Genomic DNA, 22,324 nt, shown 5'->3' with positions numbered 1-22,324 from the left:
TCGCCCCAAGGCCTAAGAAATGTATGGACCGGTCCTGTGTCCATCCTTCATCTAATGACCGATTTCCCGCGCGATCCCTGTCCGTTTGGTAGAGCAGTGTTCATCAGGCCCCACTGGTCTCTTGCGACTTTGCGAGCATCTCTAGATCGATGTCATTAGGCGTCTCTCCCACTCCGCCGTATGCCCCATCCTCCGCCCCCGCCCCGCCCGTCCCGCCCTTCCAGGCGACGGCCGCGGCGACCGCCGGCGACGGCGAACAAGGCCCGGGCGCCCCTGCTTCCTGCTTGTCCCCGACCGCATCCCCCCACTTCTCTGCCCTCACGCACCACCGAGGGCGAGCTCCGCGCGACGCCGGCCGCGACAACAGCGACTCGAGGTGAGCGTCCTCCGGAGAGCACTTCTCTCCTCTTCGCCAGCCCGGATCCCGCCCTCTTCTCTGATCTCATCCGCCGTTCGTTCGCGCACAAACCCTAGAACCCTAGAAACATATGATTTATTAGTATGCTGCTATATGTTGGGCTCTTACCCGCTGCTCCGTGTTATCCCCTCCCCACATGTGGTACAAGTACAGTTCTTGCAATAAAGTGCGGTATATCATCGTGTATATAAAACGAGGGACCAAGCAGCCCGATCTTTGTATAAACGCAATGTCAATAGTCTGACCACTCGCTCGTTCCATCTTGTACATGATATGCATCTGTTTAAGTTGTACACCAAATGGAATGCGAAGTTTGAGTAGGATTATGAGGTCTAGGGAAATATAATGTCTTTGTAGTCATTTTCCTACTGAGTTACCAGAAATAAAAGTCTTTTTGCCATCATGGCTGAAAGTCACAAATCCACGAGAAGCATCTACACTTCTCCATTGTAGACTAATATTTTTCACCGTGTAAATTAATTATGCGCAATACACTGTTGTATTAACAACCATCGGTGGAGGCAACACAAGGCTCAAAGAAAAGGAAGCAATAATCGGGATAAGCATACGTCTTACTAGCCAGCCGATTGAGAGACCACCAGTACGCACGATGGTGCTCTATGGGTCACAAATAGATGATTTTCCACCGTAAATGGAGTGCCCTGGCAGGGGACTACACATAGATAATCGACTTATTGTATAATTTAATTGCTCTACAAGATGTCTCCACTTTGGTAAGTCTTGGCCATGTTATCTCTTGGGTTCTTGTTCTAGTTTAATAGTTTCTTGCAATCATAGGAACAAAGACATTACTAAGGCTATTTGTAAGGGAAGTTGAAATGACTTGACAAAGTGAACAATTACTCTCAGTCACATAAGCATAAACTTTTTAAAATGGGAGGATTCTAATGCGACATATTGCGGTCGTACTTATTGTGAGTACATAAACAACATAAAACAAGTCACTGACTGACAGTTGTTCTGTTTGCTTTGCTCTGCAGAAGAAATGGTGGTGGTCGCGGCTGTCGGCCCCGCTCTGCTTCCGCCCTCACCAGCACGCCCACCCACGCCGCGTCAACACCCAGGTAGAAAGAAACATTATTATCATCACCCAGGTGCATTGCATATGAGTATGACTATACGAGTGTCGGTCCATTTCGTTTCATCTGATTGAAATTGGAGTTACTCCTGGTCGATCCGGTTAAACTACCTACATGTCGGCCATTTGTAGAGACTGCTAGCTGAATATGTTAAGTGTTGAATAGATAAAGAAGTTTGATAGCTGGAATTGGATTTATGTCAAGCTGTTTAGCATGGCTTCTGAAGGTTATCCCTTTCTCCTGAAACGTTGATTAATTTCCGTTTCGGTTGAGAATGGGGTACTTCTAGGTCAAGAAAATTAGCAATGGTCATGCCCAATTTTCTTGACCTAGAAGGTGCCCGATTCTCAACCGAAGCAAAGTCTACTAATTAAGACTTGATTACTAGACTTTTAGAAAAATATTTTTAGTTGAGGACTTCTTATTTTAGAAACCTAAAAAAGCTAAAAAAACTGACCGTAGGTTGTGGGCAAGGACTAGTCCTTTTTCTAGGATGTTTCTTGTCTTTATGCTTTGACAAAAATATGTATCAAACAAATTCCCTTAAGAGTGGCAGTTTTTCAATGTCTAGCTAATCCACTGCTTGCCGCCCCGCCACACAGGGCCATACCTCTGCGCAATTGCAGCAGGTGCCACCGCACAGGGTCCCCAAATTTTTGGGGCTCCGACCCAATTATGCATATGGCTAGATATATTAGTCTATAGGGCCCATTCCATCACCAAAAAAAGCTGAAACAATCAGCCCAGGAGGCCAGGAATGAACAAGGAGCTAGCTTTACTGCACCCTGTACGTGCTTTTGAAACCTTCCCCTTCCCTCATCTTCTCCTCTCGCCTCCCAAGTCCTCTGTCCTTGCTTCTCATTTCCTCTTGCTAAATTACATGATGATGACACACCTTCCCCATAATACAATCTTTAGATCTTCCGACAGAGGAGAAGATCTTGTTAATTCCCAACAAATCCCCAATCAATTTGTATCGCTAGGTACTACGATCCCCCTTCTACTAGACAAAGATTTATTTGTTTCTCTTCATTTGATATGATTCCATCTAGCATATAGCATCCCATAATCCCAATGCATACATATATAACTACAGCGAGTAGTAGCTTCAGCTAGTAGTATCAATTGCCCAAGAACAACCCAATACATACATAGTACTTATATAATTACAGAGGGTCGGGTTTGTCATCATGCATGAGGGCCCTAGCTATTTTTTTCTAGAGAGAGTGGTGTGGTGTTTCTTGTCTTTATGCTTTGAAAAAATATGTAAATTAGGTATCATTCGGATTACATATAGTATAGTAAATTATTCTAGGATGGCAGGACACGCAGAATAGCTCAGTGCACTGGTTACATGCTTTCACTCACCTGCCACCATCTTTTTGCTCCACCTGTCGAGCTTCTGAAAACACAGTAGTGAAGGCCTAGAAGAACCATTAGCATGACAGTACAATGAAAAGCTAAAAAAATTGATCTAGGGTAGGCAAATAAAGATCGTTAGTTAATTCCTACTACTTCAAGCTAGCATATAAGACCTTAAAGCGGGGAAAAATCTAGGTGGACGGTGGATTTGTGATGGCTACTTGGCAGCACTAGCACATGGCACATGACCCATATCCTTTGGATCATATCTTAGGGGTCAAGTCCGATGTCGAGGCGTGATGGTATTATCAGTTGCCAGTCAAGCAATGTAAGAATATTTTATAAATCAAGAAATAAAGATCAAACTGAGACTCATATTCCGAGGCGGGGCGAGTAATTCTTCAATATGTTAATCTCCGCATCTTCTCTAACCTAAGCTCTGCTTCCAAATCTTCATCTTCATCATATCAATTTGCATGTTTTATTCTCAGTTTTCCTCTAAATTTGAGAAGAATAGATACTACACTGAACTCATCCAATAACTCTAGTAGCCTTTTTTCCTATTTAGAGCGAACATGGCCAACAACGATGAGGCTGGCGGTTCGGGCAAGCCATTCTAGGAGCTGTCCCAGGAGCTGGAGGTAGAACCTCACCGCTATGAGGACGCCGTGGAAGACACTGATCCCGACTACACAACCCCTAGTGGCGTCGGGGATGACACCATTGATGATGGCAGTGAACGCATAGATGGCAGCCAACCGAAGAAGCAACGGAAGGACCGGCGCCCGAACGTGCTCGACCCCGTCAAGGAGGAATTTACTGAAGTGTCCTCCAGTGGGCATCCAACGACGCCCAAAGAATTAGTCGGTGGGTACGCGGGACAACTCGGGTGCATTCTCCGGAGCACCGTCTCGATCAACACCGAGAACCTAAGGCATCATGACCGAGGAATTTGCGCAACCTCCTCTTCACGAAGATGCACGAACGATACAAGTTCCCCGGTAACGTCGCAAACACACGCCTATTAGGGAATAAAGTGAACAGTGTCGTGATACGTCTCCAACGTATCTATAATTTTTGATGGTTTCATGCTATTATCTTGTCAAACTTTGGATGTTTTGTATGCCTTCTATATATTTTTTAGGACTAACTTATTAACTCAGTGCCAAGTGCCAGTTCTTGTTTTCTTGATGTTTTTGACCCCTTTTAGAGGAGGATTTTGAACGGAGTCGAAACGGAATGAAACTGCCAAAAAGATTTTTTCGGAACAGAAAAAGATCGGAGAGCCGGAGAATCAGGGCAGGGGGCCACCAGGGACCCCACAAGCCCTCACGGCGCGGCCAGGGGGGGCGCGGCCCCCTGGCTTTTGGGCTCACTGAGGCTCCGTTGCCCTAGGTTTTGCGCCTATATATTCCCAAAAATTCCATAAAAAATCAAGAGACCATCGAAAGTACTTTTCCGCCGCCGCAAGCTTCTGTCTCCACAAGATCCCATCTGGGGCACGTTCTGGTGCCCTGCCGGAGGGGGGATTCGGACAAGAAGGGCTTCTTCATCAACACCATGACATCTCCGATGATGCGTGAGTAGTTCACCATAGACCTACGGGTCCATAGCTAGTAGCTAGATGGCTTCTTCTCTCTTTTGGATCTTCAATACAAAATTCTCCATAATCTTCATGGAGATCTATCCGATGTAATCTTCTTTTGCGGTGTGTTTGTCGAGATCCGATGCATTGTGGATTTATTATTAGATTATCTATGAATCTTATTTGAGTTTCTTCTGATCTCTCTTATGCATGATTTCATATCCTTGTAATTCTCTTAGAGTTGTGGGTTTTGTTTGGCCAACTAGATCTATGATTCTTGCAAGGGGAGAAGTGCTTGGTTTTGGGTTCATACCGTGCGGTGACTTCACCTAGTGATAGAAGGGGCAGCGAGGCATGCATCGTGTTGTTGCCATCAAGGGTAAAAAGATGGGGTTTTCATCATTGGTTTGAGATTATCCATCTACATCATGTCATCTTGCTTAAGGCGTTACTCTGTTCGTCATGAACTCAATACACTAGATGCATGCTGGATAGCGGCCGATGTGTGGAGTAATAGTAGTAGATGCAGAAAGTATCGGTCTACTTGTCTCGGACGTGATGCCTATATGTATGATCATTGCCTTAGATATCGTCATGCCTTTGCGCGGTTCTATCAATTGCTCGACAGTAATTTGTTCACCCACCGTAATACTTTCTATTTTGAGAGAAGCCTCTAGTGAACACTATGGCCCCCGGGTCTACTCCACACCATATTTTCAGCCTTACACTTTTACTTCGTTGCACTTTCCGCCTTTAGATCTCACTTTGCAAACAATCTTGAAGGGATTGACAACCCCTTTATTGCGTTACGTCCAAGCTCTTTTGTGTTTGCGCAGGTACTCTGGACTTGACGAGATTCTCCTACTGGATTGATACCTTGGTTCTTAAACTCAGGGAAATACTCACTGCTCCTGTGCTGCATCACCCTTTCCTCTTTAAGGGAAAAAAAACCAACGCAAGCAAGTCTCCGTCAACATGACAAATTCTGGCGCTGTTGTTTGAGAAGTAGCATGCCGCCCTCACGAAGATGAGCACGGCCCTGGTTACTTGGAGAGCCTCGGTGAAGAGAAGGATTCTAAAAGGTGATAGTTATGAGAAGATCAAGGAGACAAATCCTTCGATCAGCGAAGCTGACTACCTGGAGTTCAAGATCAAGTGCAAGAGCAACGCATCCGCGGAATCAAGTCAGTGGGGGAAAGATATGCGGGACATGAGCTTAGGGGTCCACAAACTCGGTTACAGAGTGGCGGAACCTAAATGGGACAAGCAGGATGCGGAGCGTGCCGAGCAAGGCCTACCGCCCCTCTTCGATAATTACCATGAAAAGCAGACCAGGAACTATGTCAGGGCCCGGTACAAGGTGGACCCGGTAACAAAGGAGCTTACCACGGATGCGAAGGTGAAGGAGCTTGTGCGTGGTCTGGTAAGGAATACACTCCCACGTAATTAGCTCCATATGGTTGCAATCTAATTAATGAAGCCAAATTTCTAAATGGTTCATGTTCCTACCGTAGGAAACCGAAAGCAGTAGCACGGGGTATCAGAGCTCCCCGTCTGTCCCTTGGGACACCACTTTAAATAGGGTGTTGAACGTAATGAAACACAAGGATAAGTTCAGTAAGCCGTCGTCAGCTGGTCGTGTGGCCGGCGAAGGCTTGTCCACGAAATGGTCAGAATACTATAAGGCTGGGCGAAAGGAGAGAAAGACCAGCTCGGAAAGCCAGGAGCGCGAGGTTAAAGAACTCAAGGCACAAGTGGCGTGGATTCCGGAGATAGTCCAAGAGCAAGTGCGAGACCAACTAGGAGCGACGATCACCGCCATCATGCCTTCCTTGCTTGAGGGGCTGCGGGGGTGGATTGCGGGCGGCCAACAGGGGCCGCCCCCGATTCCCAGCTTCATGGGCAGCAACTCACACAACGCGTCGGCATCGGCGTCTTCGGCGGAGGCGGCATTGCAGGTGCCTCCGGCGTCGGCGCCGGTATTGGAGCTTAATGCACCACTGTGTGGGAAGAATACGCCGACCGGCACCTCGGCAGCAAGTGGCCCCTCCGTCACTTGCATGCCCGTCGTTGGAGGTGCCTCGACATTAGCGGAGCTCGACGCCATCACGGTAACTAAGCCTCGGCCGATGACTTCATCTCCTTGCCTTTGATTGGGCATCCCTGACGCCCTACATGTTTTCGCAGGGCGCCGCCAACGTTCCATGCACTCTCCTGCACTTCGTGGACGGCGAGTTGATCGATGTCGCCAAGGACAAATTTGTTGAACCGGGCAACCGTGTATTCCATGGTAATCTGATGCCACCCACCGTGTATAGGGTTCAACTGGTTTGGGTGCTACGGGGCTGCGATGACTTGTTACCTCCGTATCGACCCCGTGGGGCCGACGAAGATGATGTGATGACCCTCAGCGCCTACTTAAACTGGTCCATGCTTTCGCCGAAGAGCCAGATTCGTTTGGGGGCGGGGGACACCACCCCATAGACAACACCGCCAGTCATGTCGGCGCCAAGCCATGGCAAGACCGCCGCAACGCTACCGCCGTCAGCTGATCCGGACATGCATATGGCATAGGATCCGGACGACGACGATGGTACATTTTCCAACATCGATAAGTATATCAACGAACATGGGTACGGTGATGAATTGTTAGGGCCTCCTTGTCAAGAACCCAACCGTGCAAAAGACGATGGCAATCTAGCTGGTACCACGGAGAAACCCAATTGCAACAGGCGTCGTCTGTTCAGTTCTCAGGAGACGCCTCCAGCTGTCGCCTTCACCGAGACTCAAATAGCCGAGGTGCGAAATATTATCAGCCGCAACACACTCAAGAAGGTGGTCTCTGAGCAGAACTCGATCCCATTACAACAGAAGAAGCAGAAGGGACGGAAAAGAAAAAATAACAATGGTGCGAGCTAGCCACAACGAGTACGATCCGTGCTCAGGACGGGCCACCAATATCTAAGGATATCTCGAGGAGGGTGCATGTGGCGGGTAGGCCGATGCTACCGACTAATCTGCTCAATGCTCCAACCGGTGCTATGCGGAGTCTACATGACGTTGTTCTTTATATGGAGAAGTGGCGTCTTTCTGAGAATGATATGACATACCCGGTTTTCGTGGTCAAGGTTCCAGAGGGAAAGGGCGTTGTTGATAGCACCATCGGGCGTATGATCGTCCTACGGTTTGATGACATCTTCGCTATGCTTAACCTTTATCCGCTGCACTACACCTTCATTCGGCTATTTTCGCTCAGTATGGAGATGCGGATCATTAGAGAAAAGACCCCGGACATAGTGATAGTCGACCCCTTCTACATGCGTGCCAAGATCTTGGGCAGCGCTGGGGACCGGCAAGTCGCGAGTTCATACCTCGAAGGCGTCATTCTGGCGAACGCAGATAAGGATAACTTCCTCGTGCCTTACTTTTCTGAGTAAGTCATCCCCTCATCGCCCCGTAACATATGATTTCTTAGATTTCGACCGTTCTTTTTTTTTTCTAACATTCCGTGTTTTGTGCAGTGACACACATTGCACACTCATCCTCTTAAGCCCGAAATATTCCATGGCCACGTATTTCGACTCGGACCGTCAGTCGAAGAAAGACTACACAAATATCAAGAAAGTTCTTGATGATGCCCTCCCCGGCTATGCCAATTCTGGAGGCACCTTCAGGAGGCCGATTTGTAGGTACGGCAAGCACGTGTTCACCCATGTAACGACGATCCCGTGCATCAAGCAGCCGCCTGGCAGTCAGAAGGATGCGTACTACGCCCTCCATCACATGCGGGCAAGCGTACGGGACCAGCATCACCGTATGCTACCAAATGATCTCAAAGAATGGGCCGCACGCTTGTCAGCAATCCAGGACGAGGACATCAGACAAGAATTATTTCGCATCCAGTCGGAGTTTGCGGAAATCATCTATCAAGATGTCCTTCCTAGATGGGGGCAGTTCTACCTCAATTGTCAACCGTCCAACAGTGAAATTGACACAACGCTACAAATGCAGGCTGACAACGACTCCACATTCATGACCATCATGAAAGATGGCGGCTTCATCCACGCTCCCGTCCCTGAGTCGAGTCGAAAGTAGTGATGCTATGTAGTTCTGAAATATCGATTAGCTCATGTTGTAATGAACTTGTATGTCTCTTTAGTTTCGACAGTCGTTCAACTTATATGTAGTTGATGCTGTTTATTAGTAGGACCATGAATCGTGCTATTAATGTGTTGCTTTTCTCTTCCTTTTGTTTCATACTTATATATTGCTTATATATTATCTGTTAATTGCTACTAACATTTTGTTTGTCTAGTGCATAGAGATGCCGTCATATGTCGTGTACAAGGGTGAGGTTCCCGGAGTCTACGACGACTGGGAGGAGTGTCGGAGACAGGTTCACCGTTTCAGCGGTAACAGTTACAAAGGGTACTCCACTAGGGCGAAGGCCGAAGCTAGATGTGCGCGCTATCTAGCGAGAGAGAGGAGGGAGCGGAGGAGGAACCGGATAAAGATCAGTTTCATCGCAATGATGCTCATTGTGACCGCAACCCTCTTCAATGTAATGGTAGTTTAGATATCGACTTGTAATGTGAAGACAAACTCGCTACTCGCGGTCTCGAGACTTGTAATGTTCTAACTTTGTTCATTATTTTGAATTCGGAGACTAATATGATGAATTGTATTCGGAGACTAATCTTTTATTGTATTCGATAAATCTGTTGTTTATATTCTGTGCTATAATGTATTTTGCATCGTGTGTAAATATCAGAAAAGCAACAAAAAAATCCTAATATTCATAGTAGTGGCGCACCAAATTGCACTTTAGTGGGGCACCAGGTGGTGCGCCATTAGTGTCTGGGATAGTAATGGCGCACCAGGTGGTGCGCCATTAGTGTCTGGGATAGTAATGGCGCACCAGGTGGTGCGCCACTGTTATGTAGATTAACAGTGGCGTACCAAGCGTGCGCCATTAGTGTCTGGGATAGTAATGGCGCACCAGGTGGTGCGCCATTAGTGTCTGGGATAGTAATGGCGCACCAGGTGGTGCGCTACTGTTATGTAGATTAACAGTGGCGCACCAGGCGTGCGTCATTACTATTTATTAGTAGTGGCGTGATAATAGTGGCGCACCTATAGTGCGCCATTAATAGCCAAAACAGGTGTGCCACTAACAACCCTTTTTTTAGTAGTGGATGCAATGCTGAATAAACGCTAAATGACGGTACTGTACTGGTCCTAGGCTATACCGTACTAGAGACGCGAGCCTAGAACACTAATGGAGTCACATCAAAGCACAAATAGCAGCAATGGATGATGTGAAATAGCTCTGGATAGGAAGATATAAGTGAAGATCACAATGGCAGTAAAGATAGTGATGATAAATGACCCCAAGCAGGATAAACCAAAACTATCTCTAGAATTTCCTCTTGAAAATATTATGTGAAATTTCTGATATTTTTTCTCAAGAATTCTACTGACTCAAGCTTTCGAATGCAAAAAGAATCACTCAATTCTGAGATCGTATGAGGAGTCAAAAGATTCGGGAACAGACCTGAAAAATATTGACAAACTGTGTTCCTGACGTTCGGAGGGCAAAAAGTCCTATTTAGAAGCCGATTTGAAGGTGACAATAATGAACAAGCTTGATCAACTATTCAGATGCGGCTGGTCGATAGCTCGAATTTGAGTACTTGCGGAGCCAAAACGGACATCGTATGCGGAAGATACACCTGTTTTACTGAACAGTGCACAAAAGAGTTTTCAATGCGAATTCACATACGAGATTGACTCTAGATAGATCCGAAATTTATATATTTTTTCTCTTCTCTCTTTTTTTTCTCTCACTTTTTTTTCTCTCTATTTTTCTCTCACTTTTTTTCTCTCTTTTTTTTTGCTCTCACTTTTTTTCTCTTGTCTCGAACAACCAATTAAGATGCAGATTGGATCAAGCAGAGATGCGAATGACCTCAAGTATGATAATAACAACGAACAATTGAAGCACGTGGTGAATATTGATGGATGGTGGTGGGCGACAACGTAAGGGATGACGGCGGCGTGATGGTGGTATATCGCAGCAGTGATGAGGATGGTGCGGCGACGGCGTGACAACTTGTGAACAGAACTCGAAACTCTAAAAGACGAGACGCTAAGACCAACAACTTGACACGATGATGCAACCGATAATTCAACTGTACAAGCACTAAAAACAAAATTGCAAAGGCTCAGACTGGCTTGGAAAAAGCATGACTATATCTAACTATTTTTTCTGGTTTTTTCTGGGGTAATAGGTAAGAAAAATAAACCTAAGCTAGGGATAACTGGAAATTCTCACCGAGCAACCTGAAAACTGATACCACTTGATAGAGGCGAGGGTGTCCCGATCTTTCGGTGAGATGATAACTATCTATTTGGTGGAGACGACTTTGACGATCCGACTACAAACGTGCACGATGTTGCGCCTTACCAATCGCTAAACCAACTCCAAGAGGTTATTGACCACGCAAGAGCACGATCAACCTGCCCACGAAGGTCTATTCCTGCAAGCAATCGAAGAACAAGCAAGAATATAGTATTGCAATCCGAATATTGAGAATATAGATGAAGTATTGATAAGGGTGGGGATCCGAAAGCGGTCTTAGTCTGGTCGTTGGACACAAACGAAATACACGAAGTTGCAATGTCTAACTTTTAAATAAGCAAATCCCAAGCAAAAAGCTACTAGGTTGATCTACTTATATAGGAGCAAGGGGTGGCGGCCAAGGAGGTGGGAGGACATCCAAAGACAGCCTAAAACTAACCCTAGGTCGTACAAGGCCTATAGGCCCAAGTGGAGGTGGTGCAACATGTTTGGACTTGTTGTTTGACTCGGATTCTGGTGCAACGTCAATTTGTTTGGTCGATATCTCCAGGCCCCGGACGAATTTTAAGGTGATTCCAATTGGGCCTGAAAGCCAGTAAAATCTAATCTGCACGCCAAAAAGAATCACGCAATTTAGAGTCTGGATAAAAAAGTTGAAGGCGTTTTGGTACAGGTATGTTTGTGCAGTCCGAATCTGAGTCCAAAACGTGAAAGACTTGGACTCTACCTTCTCTTTGCTAAAAGTGACGTGGAAGAACTTATTGAACAACAACTAATTATTTCCTTTGACATGAGAGGATCTCTTGAAGAGCATCCAACCATTTCCTCTTCCATTGTCATCACATGTGATTCATACAAGTGTTCAATCATTCTGCATTTAGGCATAAAATAAAAACAGGTGAAGTATTTTTTGTTCCGGATAACATAAATAAATTATTGCATGAGTTTTATCAGAAATCACCTCAAATAAATACGCATATGCAATGATTTTGATAATATCAAAGGTAGTCATGTCCTCATCAGTATCTACTTTTCCAAACACGTTTTCTCTTGTTTTGGACTCTAATTTGCATGATTTGAATGAAACTAACCCGGACTGACGGTATTTTCAGCATAACTACCATCTGTTGTTTTTGTGCAGAAATAAAAGTTCTCATAATTGGACGAAACTTTTCTCGAGATTTTTTATGAAATAAAAGAAAAATACTGCAAACAAGACCAACTAGAGGGGGGGGCAGGCGCCCACTAGGCACCAGGGTGCACCACTCCCTCCTAGCGTGTCGTGGTGGGTAGTGGGGCCCTCGGGGCTCCGGTGACTCAAACTCCTGCACTATAAATTCCTATTTTTGGAGAAAAAATAGGAGAAGAAGTTTCATCCGTTTCATGATACGGAGTTGCTTCCACCTCCTGTTATTCATAAGGAGGCCGAATCTAAAGTCCGTTTGGGGCTGTGGAGAGGGGAATCTTCGGTCTTCGTCATCAGCAACCCTCCTTCATCGCCAATTCCATGATGCTTCCCACCGGGAGTGAGCAATTACTTCGTAGGCTCACTGTTTGGTGATGAGTTGGATGAGATTCATCATGTAATCGAGTTAGTTCTGTTACGGCTTGATCCCTAGTACCCACTATGTTTGGAGATTGATGTTACTATGACTTTGGCATGCTTAATGCTTGTCACTAGGGCCCGAGTGTCATTATTTCATATATGGACCGTTTATGTTTTCACCATTATATCTATGTTCTTGATCCGATCTTGCAAGTTATATGCACCTACTACGTGTTAGGATCCGCATACCCCAAAGTGACAACAATTGGGATTCTTTCGGGTGATTACCGTAGTATGAGGAGTTCATGTATTCACTATGTGTAAATGCTTTGTTACGGTTCTCTATTTACAGGAGGCCTTAATATCCCTTATTTTACTTATGGACCCCGCTGCCATAGGAGGATAGGATAAAAGATGTCATGCAAGTTCTTTTCCATAAGCACGTATGACTATTTATGGAATACATGCCTAAAGTATAACGATGAACGGGAGCTAGTTCTGTGTCGCCCATTGTTATGATGAATACATGATGAATATCATCCATCAGTATCACCAATCTAGTGCCTATGAGTTTTCCACATATTGTTCTTGCTAAGTAACTACTGTTGCTACTATTGTTACAGCTGCTAGAAAACTACTATCAGTATTACCGTTATTATTGCTACCATTACCACTCCTGTCAAAACTATCATATCACTGTGCTACTGATCACTGTGTTGCAGATACTAAATCTCCAAGTGTGGTTGAATTGACAACTCAGCTCCTAATACCTGCAAATGTTCTTTGCCTCCTCTTGTGTCGAATCTATAAATTTGGGTTGAATACTCTACCCTCGAAAACTATTGCGATCCCATATACTTGTGGGTTATGAGGTAGTAATAAAGAACATGACAATGAATAGAAATAGAACCTGTTGAGGGTCTTGATAACCCACCTCCTAAGAATAAATGTATGATAAGAGAGACTTCCTTGCTAGAAAACATGGTAAGGAAAGAGAACCATGGGTTCAAAAACCTTTGCCATTCCCTCAAAAGTCTTCCAAACGTAGGGATGATGAAGATTTTGAACGCTTTACTGAAATGATTAGACGTGTCTATTTGCATACTCGCTTGACTGATATATTGAAAATGTCTGTGTATTCGAAGTATATGAAGGATATTATTACCAATAAAAGAAGGATACCCGAAACTGAAATTACCACCATGCTTGCTAATTATTCTTTTGATGGCGGAGTACCTAAGAAGTTGGGTGATCCTTGTATCCCCATTATACCTTGCTCTATTAAGAGAAATTATGTCAAAACTGCTTGATGTGATCTAGGAGCCGGTGTTAGTGTTATGCCTTTCTCCCTCTATAAAAGACTTGAATTGAATATTCTTACACCAAGTGAGATATCTTTGCAAATGGCTGAATAATCCATTGTTCTACATATTGGAATTTGCGAGGATGTTCCTGTTGTGGTTGCAAATATTACTATCTTAACATGCTTTGTTACTCTTGATATGCCTGAGGACAACAATATGTCGATCATTCTTGGTAGACCCTTTTTAAATACTGTAAGGGTTGTTATTGTTTGCAAAAAAACGCAAGGTTACCTTCAATGTCGATGACAAGCAACATACCGTGCATTTTCCAAAGAAGCAAATTTTGGTAAATAATATTAATGTTATGAGCCTTGTGCCACGATCATCATCAAGTACTTTGAAATTCCTCTACCTACTGCCAAGAAAAAAAACTATAATCATGTTGTTGGGGATATGCAAATCCCCATTGAGGTAACCTAGTATCATACGAAAGTTCTTCGGTTTCATGTTAATTGGAATCAGTTATTAATAAGACTTGATCAACCTTATTAATGGATCCTCTTCAAAAGACATGAGTTTGATGAATTTAGTTTTCACGTCTCTCTGTACCCCTTGTTTATTCATTGTTCCTTCAGCTGCATAAAGATAAAATGCCATGGACTTCTTGTTTTATGAGTTTTCCATGCATTAGAAAAATGACCCAAAAATAAAAATTCTCATATTGCCACCAAATTTTAACATGATTGTTTTGGAATAAATTAGAATTTTTGGAGTAAAAAGTGCATCACGGAGGTGCACCTGTGGGCCACAAGCCAACGGGGCGCCCCTAGATCACGTCCACATGGCTTGTGCGGCCCACATCCCCCCCGGCTTTATCCCTTTAGCTCACATCATGTCCTACCTGGATAAAAAAATTCTAGCACTCTCTTTCCCGTGTTCTTCCCCTGGAAACTGAAATTTTCGATCTCTTTGCTCGAGACTCCATTTGCAAAACTGTTTTGAGGGAATTGCTCCGTGGTATGTGACTCCTCCATCCCTCCAATTAGTTTTTTTTCTTTAGCAGTTTATATTTTTCTTAAATTTCTTCACTTGGTGCTATAGAATATAAGCTTGCATGTTAAAATCTTTGAGTTTCTAGTAGCATGAATGCTTGATATAGCCCCTAAGTACCCATTCGAGTAGTTGCTATCAATCTTGCAAAGTTTTATTGACATAATTTTTGTTGTCAAAAAATTTCAGAAATTGTGTGGTGGAAAATGAATTTATTAAGGATATGTTCCTCAAGGAAGGAATCTTCAAGTCGGAGTCCTAAGAAAGTTATAGGGAGGACTCCTGATAACGACATCAACATTTCTCGCAACACGGAGGTTAGGACATGTGAATGGCCTCATACACCCTTCATGAGTGAAGCTGGTTTTATTGAGGAATTCATGCAGTATGTTGTGAAACCTAGGTTGACCAACTTCCTCGCAGATGAGTGTGACCAACACTATCTCCTAACTAATTCCTTCGTTCAAAGCTTTTATTTCATAAACACTCGTGATGCTCCCATCGTATGTTTTAATTTATATGCAACAACTTATGAATTGCATCTAGACCGATTTTGTGAAATATGCTTGCTTCCCTCTGATGGGGAAGTGTGTGATCCTCATCCTTAGGAATTTGAGTATTTCCTCTTCACCTTAACTATGGGGGAAACTAGGGGAGTATCGAATGCCAGAGCCACCAGTCTGCATTTTCTTTCTATGCATTATTTTTCTCTGTTCATAGGAAAATGCATAACTGCTATGGAGCAGGGTGGTGGTCTTAGTGCCCCGACCCTTTCTATTTTGCTTCGTGCACTTTATAGTGATAACACTTACAACTTAGGAGCTCTTGTTGTGCGCTGCTTGCATCTTAACAGAACTAGAGGCATGATTCATGGTGGTATTTACACCACACGCGTGGATAAGATTTTGAAGTTGCTATATGCCTCACTGATTATTTATTGCCCCGGGTCTATCACGACCACCAATCTATGATAGAACATCATTTCACTCATGCAACTGATATACCACAAGGCATTCATTAAAACTTAGTATTTAGTGAGGTTACTCGCAATATTATTGTGTTGCCTACATCGTCATTGTTTTATTTCCATGCCAGGAACGGAAACACCATCATGGCAGAGGACGTAATTGCATAGTGTAACGAGTTAGCTGCTGCGAAGGCCGAGGCCCGGGAGTGGGATTCTCAGGTGCCATAGCAGAAATACTTTCCTAGACCCGACGGCTACTATCAATGGTGATTACTAATCTAGGAAAAAGCCTAAGTTTGGGGGGGGGGGGGTATGTATTTCTCACCGACATTACATTCATGTTCACACACTTCATACAAATTGTCGGTGTTCATCCTTTTTCATTGTACATGCATGTTAGCTTCATTTTTCCACTTTCTTCTTATGTGGTTGAAAAACTTTAGAAAATCCAAAAATATTTCTCGCTTCCTTTTGTTTTTTCTTTCCTGTTCAATTAATTGTAGTATTAAAAGAAAACCCAAAAAGTTTTCCTCTTGCTTGTTGGGACCTTTCCCGTGTAAATAGTTTTTCTCGTTCTTGTTTTCCCGTAGCGTATTCTTCTTGCTCAAGAAAACAAAAAAATCCAAAAATATTTCAGCATGTTTCTCTGAATTTATTTTCCTGTTTGTTGAGTTATAAAAGGAGAAGACCACGATGAAAATGTTGAGTGTCTCCAACATGCTTTGTTGTTCACCTAACAAAGATCCAATATTACCATGTCTTCTCCTTTGTTTAAAAATGCCTCGCAGATTCCAGCTTAGTCCATGACACCCTTGCACTTTTATTATTATCACATCGTTCGGTTGTGCAAGTGAAATGCAATAATGACGATATTTGAGGAAGTGATTGTGGCAAAGGAAACAGGTATGAACTCTTCTTGTTTTTTGTTTTTGTAAATATGTTGTCTCGTTCGATCTTGATTTAGTATATCATGAGTGAACATGTTTGTGATGACAATTAGAGATCATATATTTTCATGCCATGCTTAAATAGCTACGAGTTGATAATGATTTACCTTGTGTGTCAACATGTATTAAAATGGTTATGATGTGATATGGTAGTATGGTATTTCCCTCTGAGTAATTCAAGTGGTTTGACTTGGCCCTTGTGCAACCATGTAGTTGATTCAAAACCAATGCAGCCTTCATGATGTTTAAATTTAGAGTGCTCATATCCTACTCATGCCAATGTTCAATGTTAATTATTTTGAATGCATGTTCATGACCGTTGTTTCTCTCTAGCTGGTCTTCCCAACCTATTTCCAGCCTTCACCTGTACTAAGCGGGAATGCTTCTTGTGCATCCAAAATCCTTAAAATCAAGCTATTCCACATGAGTCGACCCCACCTACCTATATGCGGTATTACCCTGTCATTCCAGGCAGATTTGCATGTGCCACCTCTAAAAACTTTCAAATAAACTTCTATTTTGTGCACTCGCACCGCTCATGGAGCGATGGGGCAACTGATATCTTCTATGCTAAGTAAGTTACTCTCAAGACAGGTGTTTATTCGCCATCATTGCACGAGGGAGATTGGTAATAAGTGTGCCCATTGCTGATTAACCTAAACTAAATAAATATAGAACTCATTGGGCAAGAAGATATGTTGGAGGGTACGCGTGAATTCGGCTAGCCGTGGTTGTGTATGGATGGTGGATGGTAGTAAACCTTTACAATTCCTTTTGGGAACCTCCTATAATGAGTTTAACATGGAAGATACTCAAACCTTTGTCGTGATATTGACAGTAAAGAACGCTGCTCAAATTCTGTTCCTACTCTGCTTTAAAATTTGAGCTCTCGCACCGCTCCAAATTAATGCTTCCCTCTGCAAAGGGCGTGTCTATTTATCTTTTTTATGATGAGTCATCACCATATTACTAAAATCACCCGCCCAGAGAGCACTATTGTCATTTTTATGCATTGAGTCTAGTAAACATTGGTTATGAATATGACTAGGATCTTTTCTATTTTGAATTATAATATTTAGTCATTGCTTGAATCTCGGAGGTGCTCTACATTTATGTTTTGCGGTTTGAGAAAGGGCTAGCGAGATACCATGTCACCATATTATATCGTGATTGTATTGACAAATTGTTGGCATGTGAGTTATCTTATTATTACTTACTAGTTGGCTATGTATTGCCACGATTGGATATGATTCTTAAATTATCATCATGGATGTGATTATTTATTATTTATGGTGAAAACTTGAACACTAGCTAAGCATGTATAAAATAACAAGAACAAAAGTGTTTGTAAAAGTTTTCTTTACCACTTTAAGATTATCAACTGTACTGCTTGAGTACAAGCAATGTGTTAAGCTTGGGGGCGTTGACACATCTCCAACGTATCTACGTTTCCAAACACTTTTGCTTTGATTTTGGCCTCTAGTTTGCATGATTTGAATGAAACTAACCTGGAGTGACGCTGTTTTCCGCAGAACTACCTTGATGTTATTTTCCTTAAGGAATAAAAGTTCTTAGAATTGGACGAAACTTTTCATTTAATTTTTTTTTCTAATTTATAAGGATGTATGGATCGAAGACCTATCGTAGGGGAAGTGCCAGGGGGGCACAGGCCAACAGGGCGCCCCCATGCCGCGCCCTGATGGTTGTGGGGCCCTCGAGGATCCTCTGACCCTAATTTCAGTCCTATCAATTCATATTCTCCGAAAAAATAGGAGAGAAGTTTTCATCGCGTTCTACGAGATGAAGCCACCGCCACATCTTGTTCTTCCTCAAGAGGGCTGATCTGGAGTCCGTTTGGGGCTCTAGAGAGGGGGATTTATCGTTGTCATCATCACCAACCCTTCTCCAACAAAACTAGCATGATCGTCACCACCTGGAGTGAGTGAATTCCTCTATAGGCTTTCTCGACAGTGGTGGGATTGTATGAGATAGATCATGTAATCGAGTTAAGTTTGATACGGTTTGATCCCTAGTATCCACTGTGTTCTAAGATTGATGTTACTATGACTTTACTATGCTTAATGCTTGGCACTAGGGCCCAAGGGCCATGATTTTAGATATGAACCTACTATGTTTTCATGAATATAAGAGTGATTTGGATCCTATCTTGCAAGTTATAGTTACCTATTACGTGTCTTGATCCGCATACCCCAAGGTGACAATAATTGGGATTCTTTCCGATGATTGCCCTAGTTTGAGGAGTTCATGTATTCACTATGTGTTAATGCTTTCTTTCGGTTCTCTATTAAAAGTAGGCCTTAATATTCCTCCATTTCCAATAGGACCCCGCTGCCACGGAGGGTAGGACAAAAGATGTCATGCAAGTTCTTATTGCAAGCATGTATGACTATATACGGAATACATGCCTACATTATAATGATGAATTGGAGCTAGTTCTGTGTCACCCTAGTGTGTAATTATTATATGGTTAGTGTCAACTAAATCATTACTCGTTGCTGATCCACGTTCCTACGCATTACATATACTGAATCTTGCTAAGTTACTGCTATTGCTGCTACTATCACACTTGTTACTCAACTCCTACTGTTACTACCATTACTACTGTTACAAAATTGTTGTTATCACTCTTACTATTACTACTATCACTTGTTGTGCTACTAAGTACTTGCTGCAGGAAGATATCCCAAGTGCCGTTGAATTGAAAACTCAATTGTTACGACCAATAAATATTATTTGGCTCCCCATGTGTCGAATGAATAAATTAGTATGAAATACTACCCCTGAAAACGTTAGCGATCCCCTATACTTGTGGGTTATCAGTTTCCTACTTCATGAAGATCTACTGATGACCCACAAGTATAGGGTATAAATCATAGTCCTTTTGATAAGTAAGAGTGTCGAACCCAACGAGGAGCAAAAGGAAATGACAAGTGGTTTTCAGCAAGGTAGTTTCTGCAAGCACTGAAACAAGTGGTAACCGATAGTTTGGTAGCAAGATAATTTGTACAGAGTAACTAGGGAAAAATGTAAATAAAGTGTAGAAAGATAGCCCAATCCTTTTTAGTGCAAAGGACAGGCTGCAACAAGTACTTATAGTGATACAAATGTTCTTGAGGACACACGGGAATTTCATCTAGTCACTTTCACCATGTTCATTTGATTCGTGTTCGCTACTTTGATGATTTGATATGTGGGTGGACCGGTGCTTGGGTGATGTTATTACTTGAACAAGCCTCCCACGTATGATTACCCCCTCTCGCAAGCATCCGCAACTAAAAAAGATAATTAAGACAAAGTCTAAACATAGCAATAAACGTTTGGATCCAAATCAGCCCCTTACGAAATAACGCATAAACTGGGGTTTAAGCTTGTGTTACTCTAGCAACCCTTCATCTAATTACTACTCCAGAATGAGTTCCCATTGGCCCATGAATGGTGAAGTGTCATGTAGTCGACGTTCACACGACACCACTAAGAGAATCACAACATACATATTATCAAAATATTGAACGAATACCAAATTCACATGATTACTTATGACAAGACTTCTCCCATGTCCTCAAGAACAAAAGTAACTACTCACTCATCATCATGGTGTTCAAGATCAGAGAGGTATTGAATAACATAAAAGATCTCCACATTTAATATCTCAAGAGGCAAACCAACTAGCATGAACTACGATAAGTAATCAACACTACAAGCCAATCACACGTACCAATATGAAGTTCTGACACAAAGATTTAATACAAGAGATAAAAAAGGGTTTGAGATGAGATGCTTGTGTTGATAGTGATGATGAAGATTGGTCCTCCAATGATGGGAGGGTTGTTGGTGATGACGATGGCTTCAATTTCCCCCTCCCGGAGGGAAGTGTCCCCCGCGGAATCTGCACTCATGAGAGCAAAAGTGCTCCTGCTCTAGTTCCGCCTCGTGGCGGTGGCGCCTCGTCCCGAAACTCTCCCCCTAAAAGTTTTAGGGTAAAATGACTTATATTCCAGAAGGAGGAGGCCAGACGCGCGCCAGGGGCTCCACACAACATTAGGCGTCCCCCAAGGGGGGCGCCCTCGTGTTGTGTGGGCACCTGCCTTGCCTCCTCCCGTCGATCTTTGGCCCAGTATTTTTTATATATTCCAAAATAATTCTCCGTGAAATTTCAGACCATTTGGAGATGTGCAGAATAGGTATCTCTGTTGTAGCTTTTTCAGGCCGTGAAACCCAGCTGCCGGCATTCGCCCTCCTTGTGTAAATATTGCATATTAAGAGAGAAAAGGCATTAGAAATACTCTACGAAGTGTTATAGTGATCAAAAACTTTATAAATAGCAGTAATAAAACATGATGCAAAATGGACCTATCTACTTCCCCAATCTTAGACCTCGCTTTTCCTCAGGTGAAAGCCGAAATCGAAAAACATGCCCACATGCTTAGAGAGAGAGGTGTCGATAAAAATAAGTACAGACATGGAAGCATCAAAAACAATAACATAACACAATAAATATCATCATAGACTTCCCATCAGCAAGTAACAACTCACCATAATATTGAAGTATGAAGCATAGACTTTCTTAAAAACTAACAAACTATGTTCTCAGTCAACAATGCAATTTCAATTCATTATACTTACAGGAAGGGTGACATGTAGGAGCCTTTTGGCAAGTCCACTTACTCCACTATCATCTAGTCTTTCATGATTGCTAACATTCACTCCATACATATGGAGCATCAAGTTTAAGCCAGACACAGAGGAAGATATGAATCCCAACTTATTCACCTCAAGGGTGATGTCAATAATAATAACTCATGCTCACCCACATTCAACTGGATATATGTGCTTAGATCTTTCCCCACCACATGATGCTTGCCAAAGTATAAAATAAAAAGGAGTAGAGGGAAAACTTTGAATCTTTGCATAAAATAAATGATAGGCGCTTCACGGAGGGAAGCAGAGGTTGTCATGCGCTTTTAATTTTGGATGCACTCACTCTTTGTGCAAAGGAACATCACCTGATATTTCCCCTTATGATAGAAACCTTTATTATGTAGTCTAACACTTTTATTATTTGCCATCACAAGTTCGTACCACACTTATTTTCCCTTACAATAAAAGACCGCACATATTTAGGAGCAATTTTATTGTTATTGCACCAATGACAACTTACATGAAGGATCTTACTCAATCCAATGGCATGTATTTGGTTAAAGGGTTTTGGATGCACAAGTAGTATTTCTGATTAGTGCGGAATTTTTGGATAACAAAGGTATTGGGCAAGCACCCCATGTTGGAGGATCCACGGCAATATAACTTCTTTGTGAATATGAACAAACATAATTCATTACATTGTCTTCCTTGTCCAACATCAACCGTTTGGCATATAATATTTAATGGGTGCTCTCAATCATAAAAGATGTCCAAGATAGTATATTTGCATGTGAATCTTCTCTTCCCTATTAACTTTTTCATGAATTGCATCATTGACCAATGCTATGTTTGTCAACCTTCAATAAATTTTTACCACTTATACTCTTCCTTATGTGATGTCATTGCTCACCATAAGATTAGCATATGATATTTTTGTTTTCATTATTTCATGGCTTTTGATTGGAGCACAAAAGTAAAGAAGTAAAACTCAAAATACTCTTTATTATATAACTCACACATGATTA

At 42.7% G+C, this 22,324-nt stretch overlaps 1 protein-coding gene across 1 annotated transcript; it reads left to right on the top strand.

Annotated features, from left to right (window-relative positions):
* The first annotated feature begins 243 nt into the window (after positions 1 to 243).
* LOC123406407 lies at positions 244 to 9,041 on the top strand. Its single transcript, XM_045099910.1, has 3 exons — positions 244 to 376; positions 1,420 to 1,503; positions 8,781 to 9,041. The coding sequence occupies exon 3, from the start codon at positions 8,790 to 8,792 to the stop codon at positions 9,039 to 9,041; it is 252 nt and encodes an 83-aa protein (XP_044955845.1). The 5' UTR covers positions 244 to 376; positions 1,420 to 1,503; positions 8,781 to 8,789.
* The last annotated feature ends 13,283 nt before the right edge of the window (positions 9,042 to 22,324 follow it).

Source organism: Hordeum vulgare, chromosome 1H (genome assembly GCF_904849725.1).
Source record: "Hordeum vulgare subsp. vulgare chromosome 1H, MorexV3_pseudomolecules_assembly, whole genome shotgun sequence".
NCBI classification, from domain to species: domain Eukaryota; kingdom Viridiplantae; phylum Streptophyta; class Magnoliopsida; order Poales; family Poaceae; genus Hordeum; species Hordeum vulgare.
Note: the sequence above shows the minus strand (reverse complement) of the source record. Positions and strands in the feature narration are given on the sequence as shown.

Coding starts and splice junctions, on each gene's coding strand:
- LOC123406407 (XM_045099910.1), top strand. CDS start 8,790: ATGCCGTCATATGTCGTGTACAAGGGTGAGGTTCCCGGAGTCTACGAC.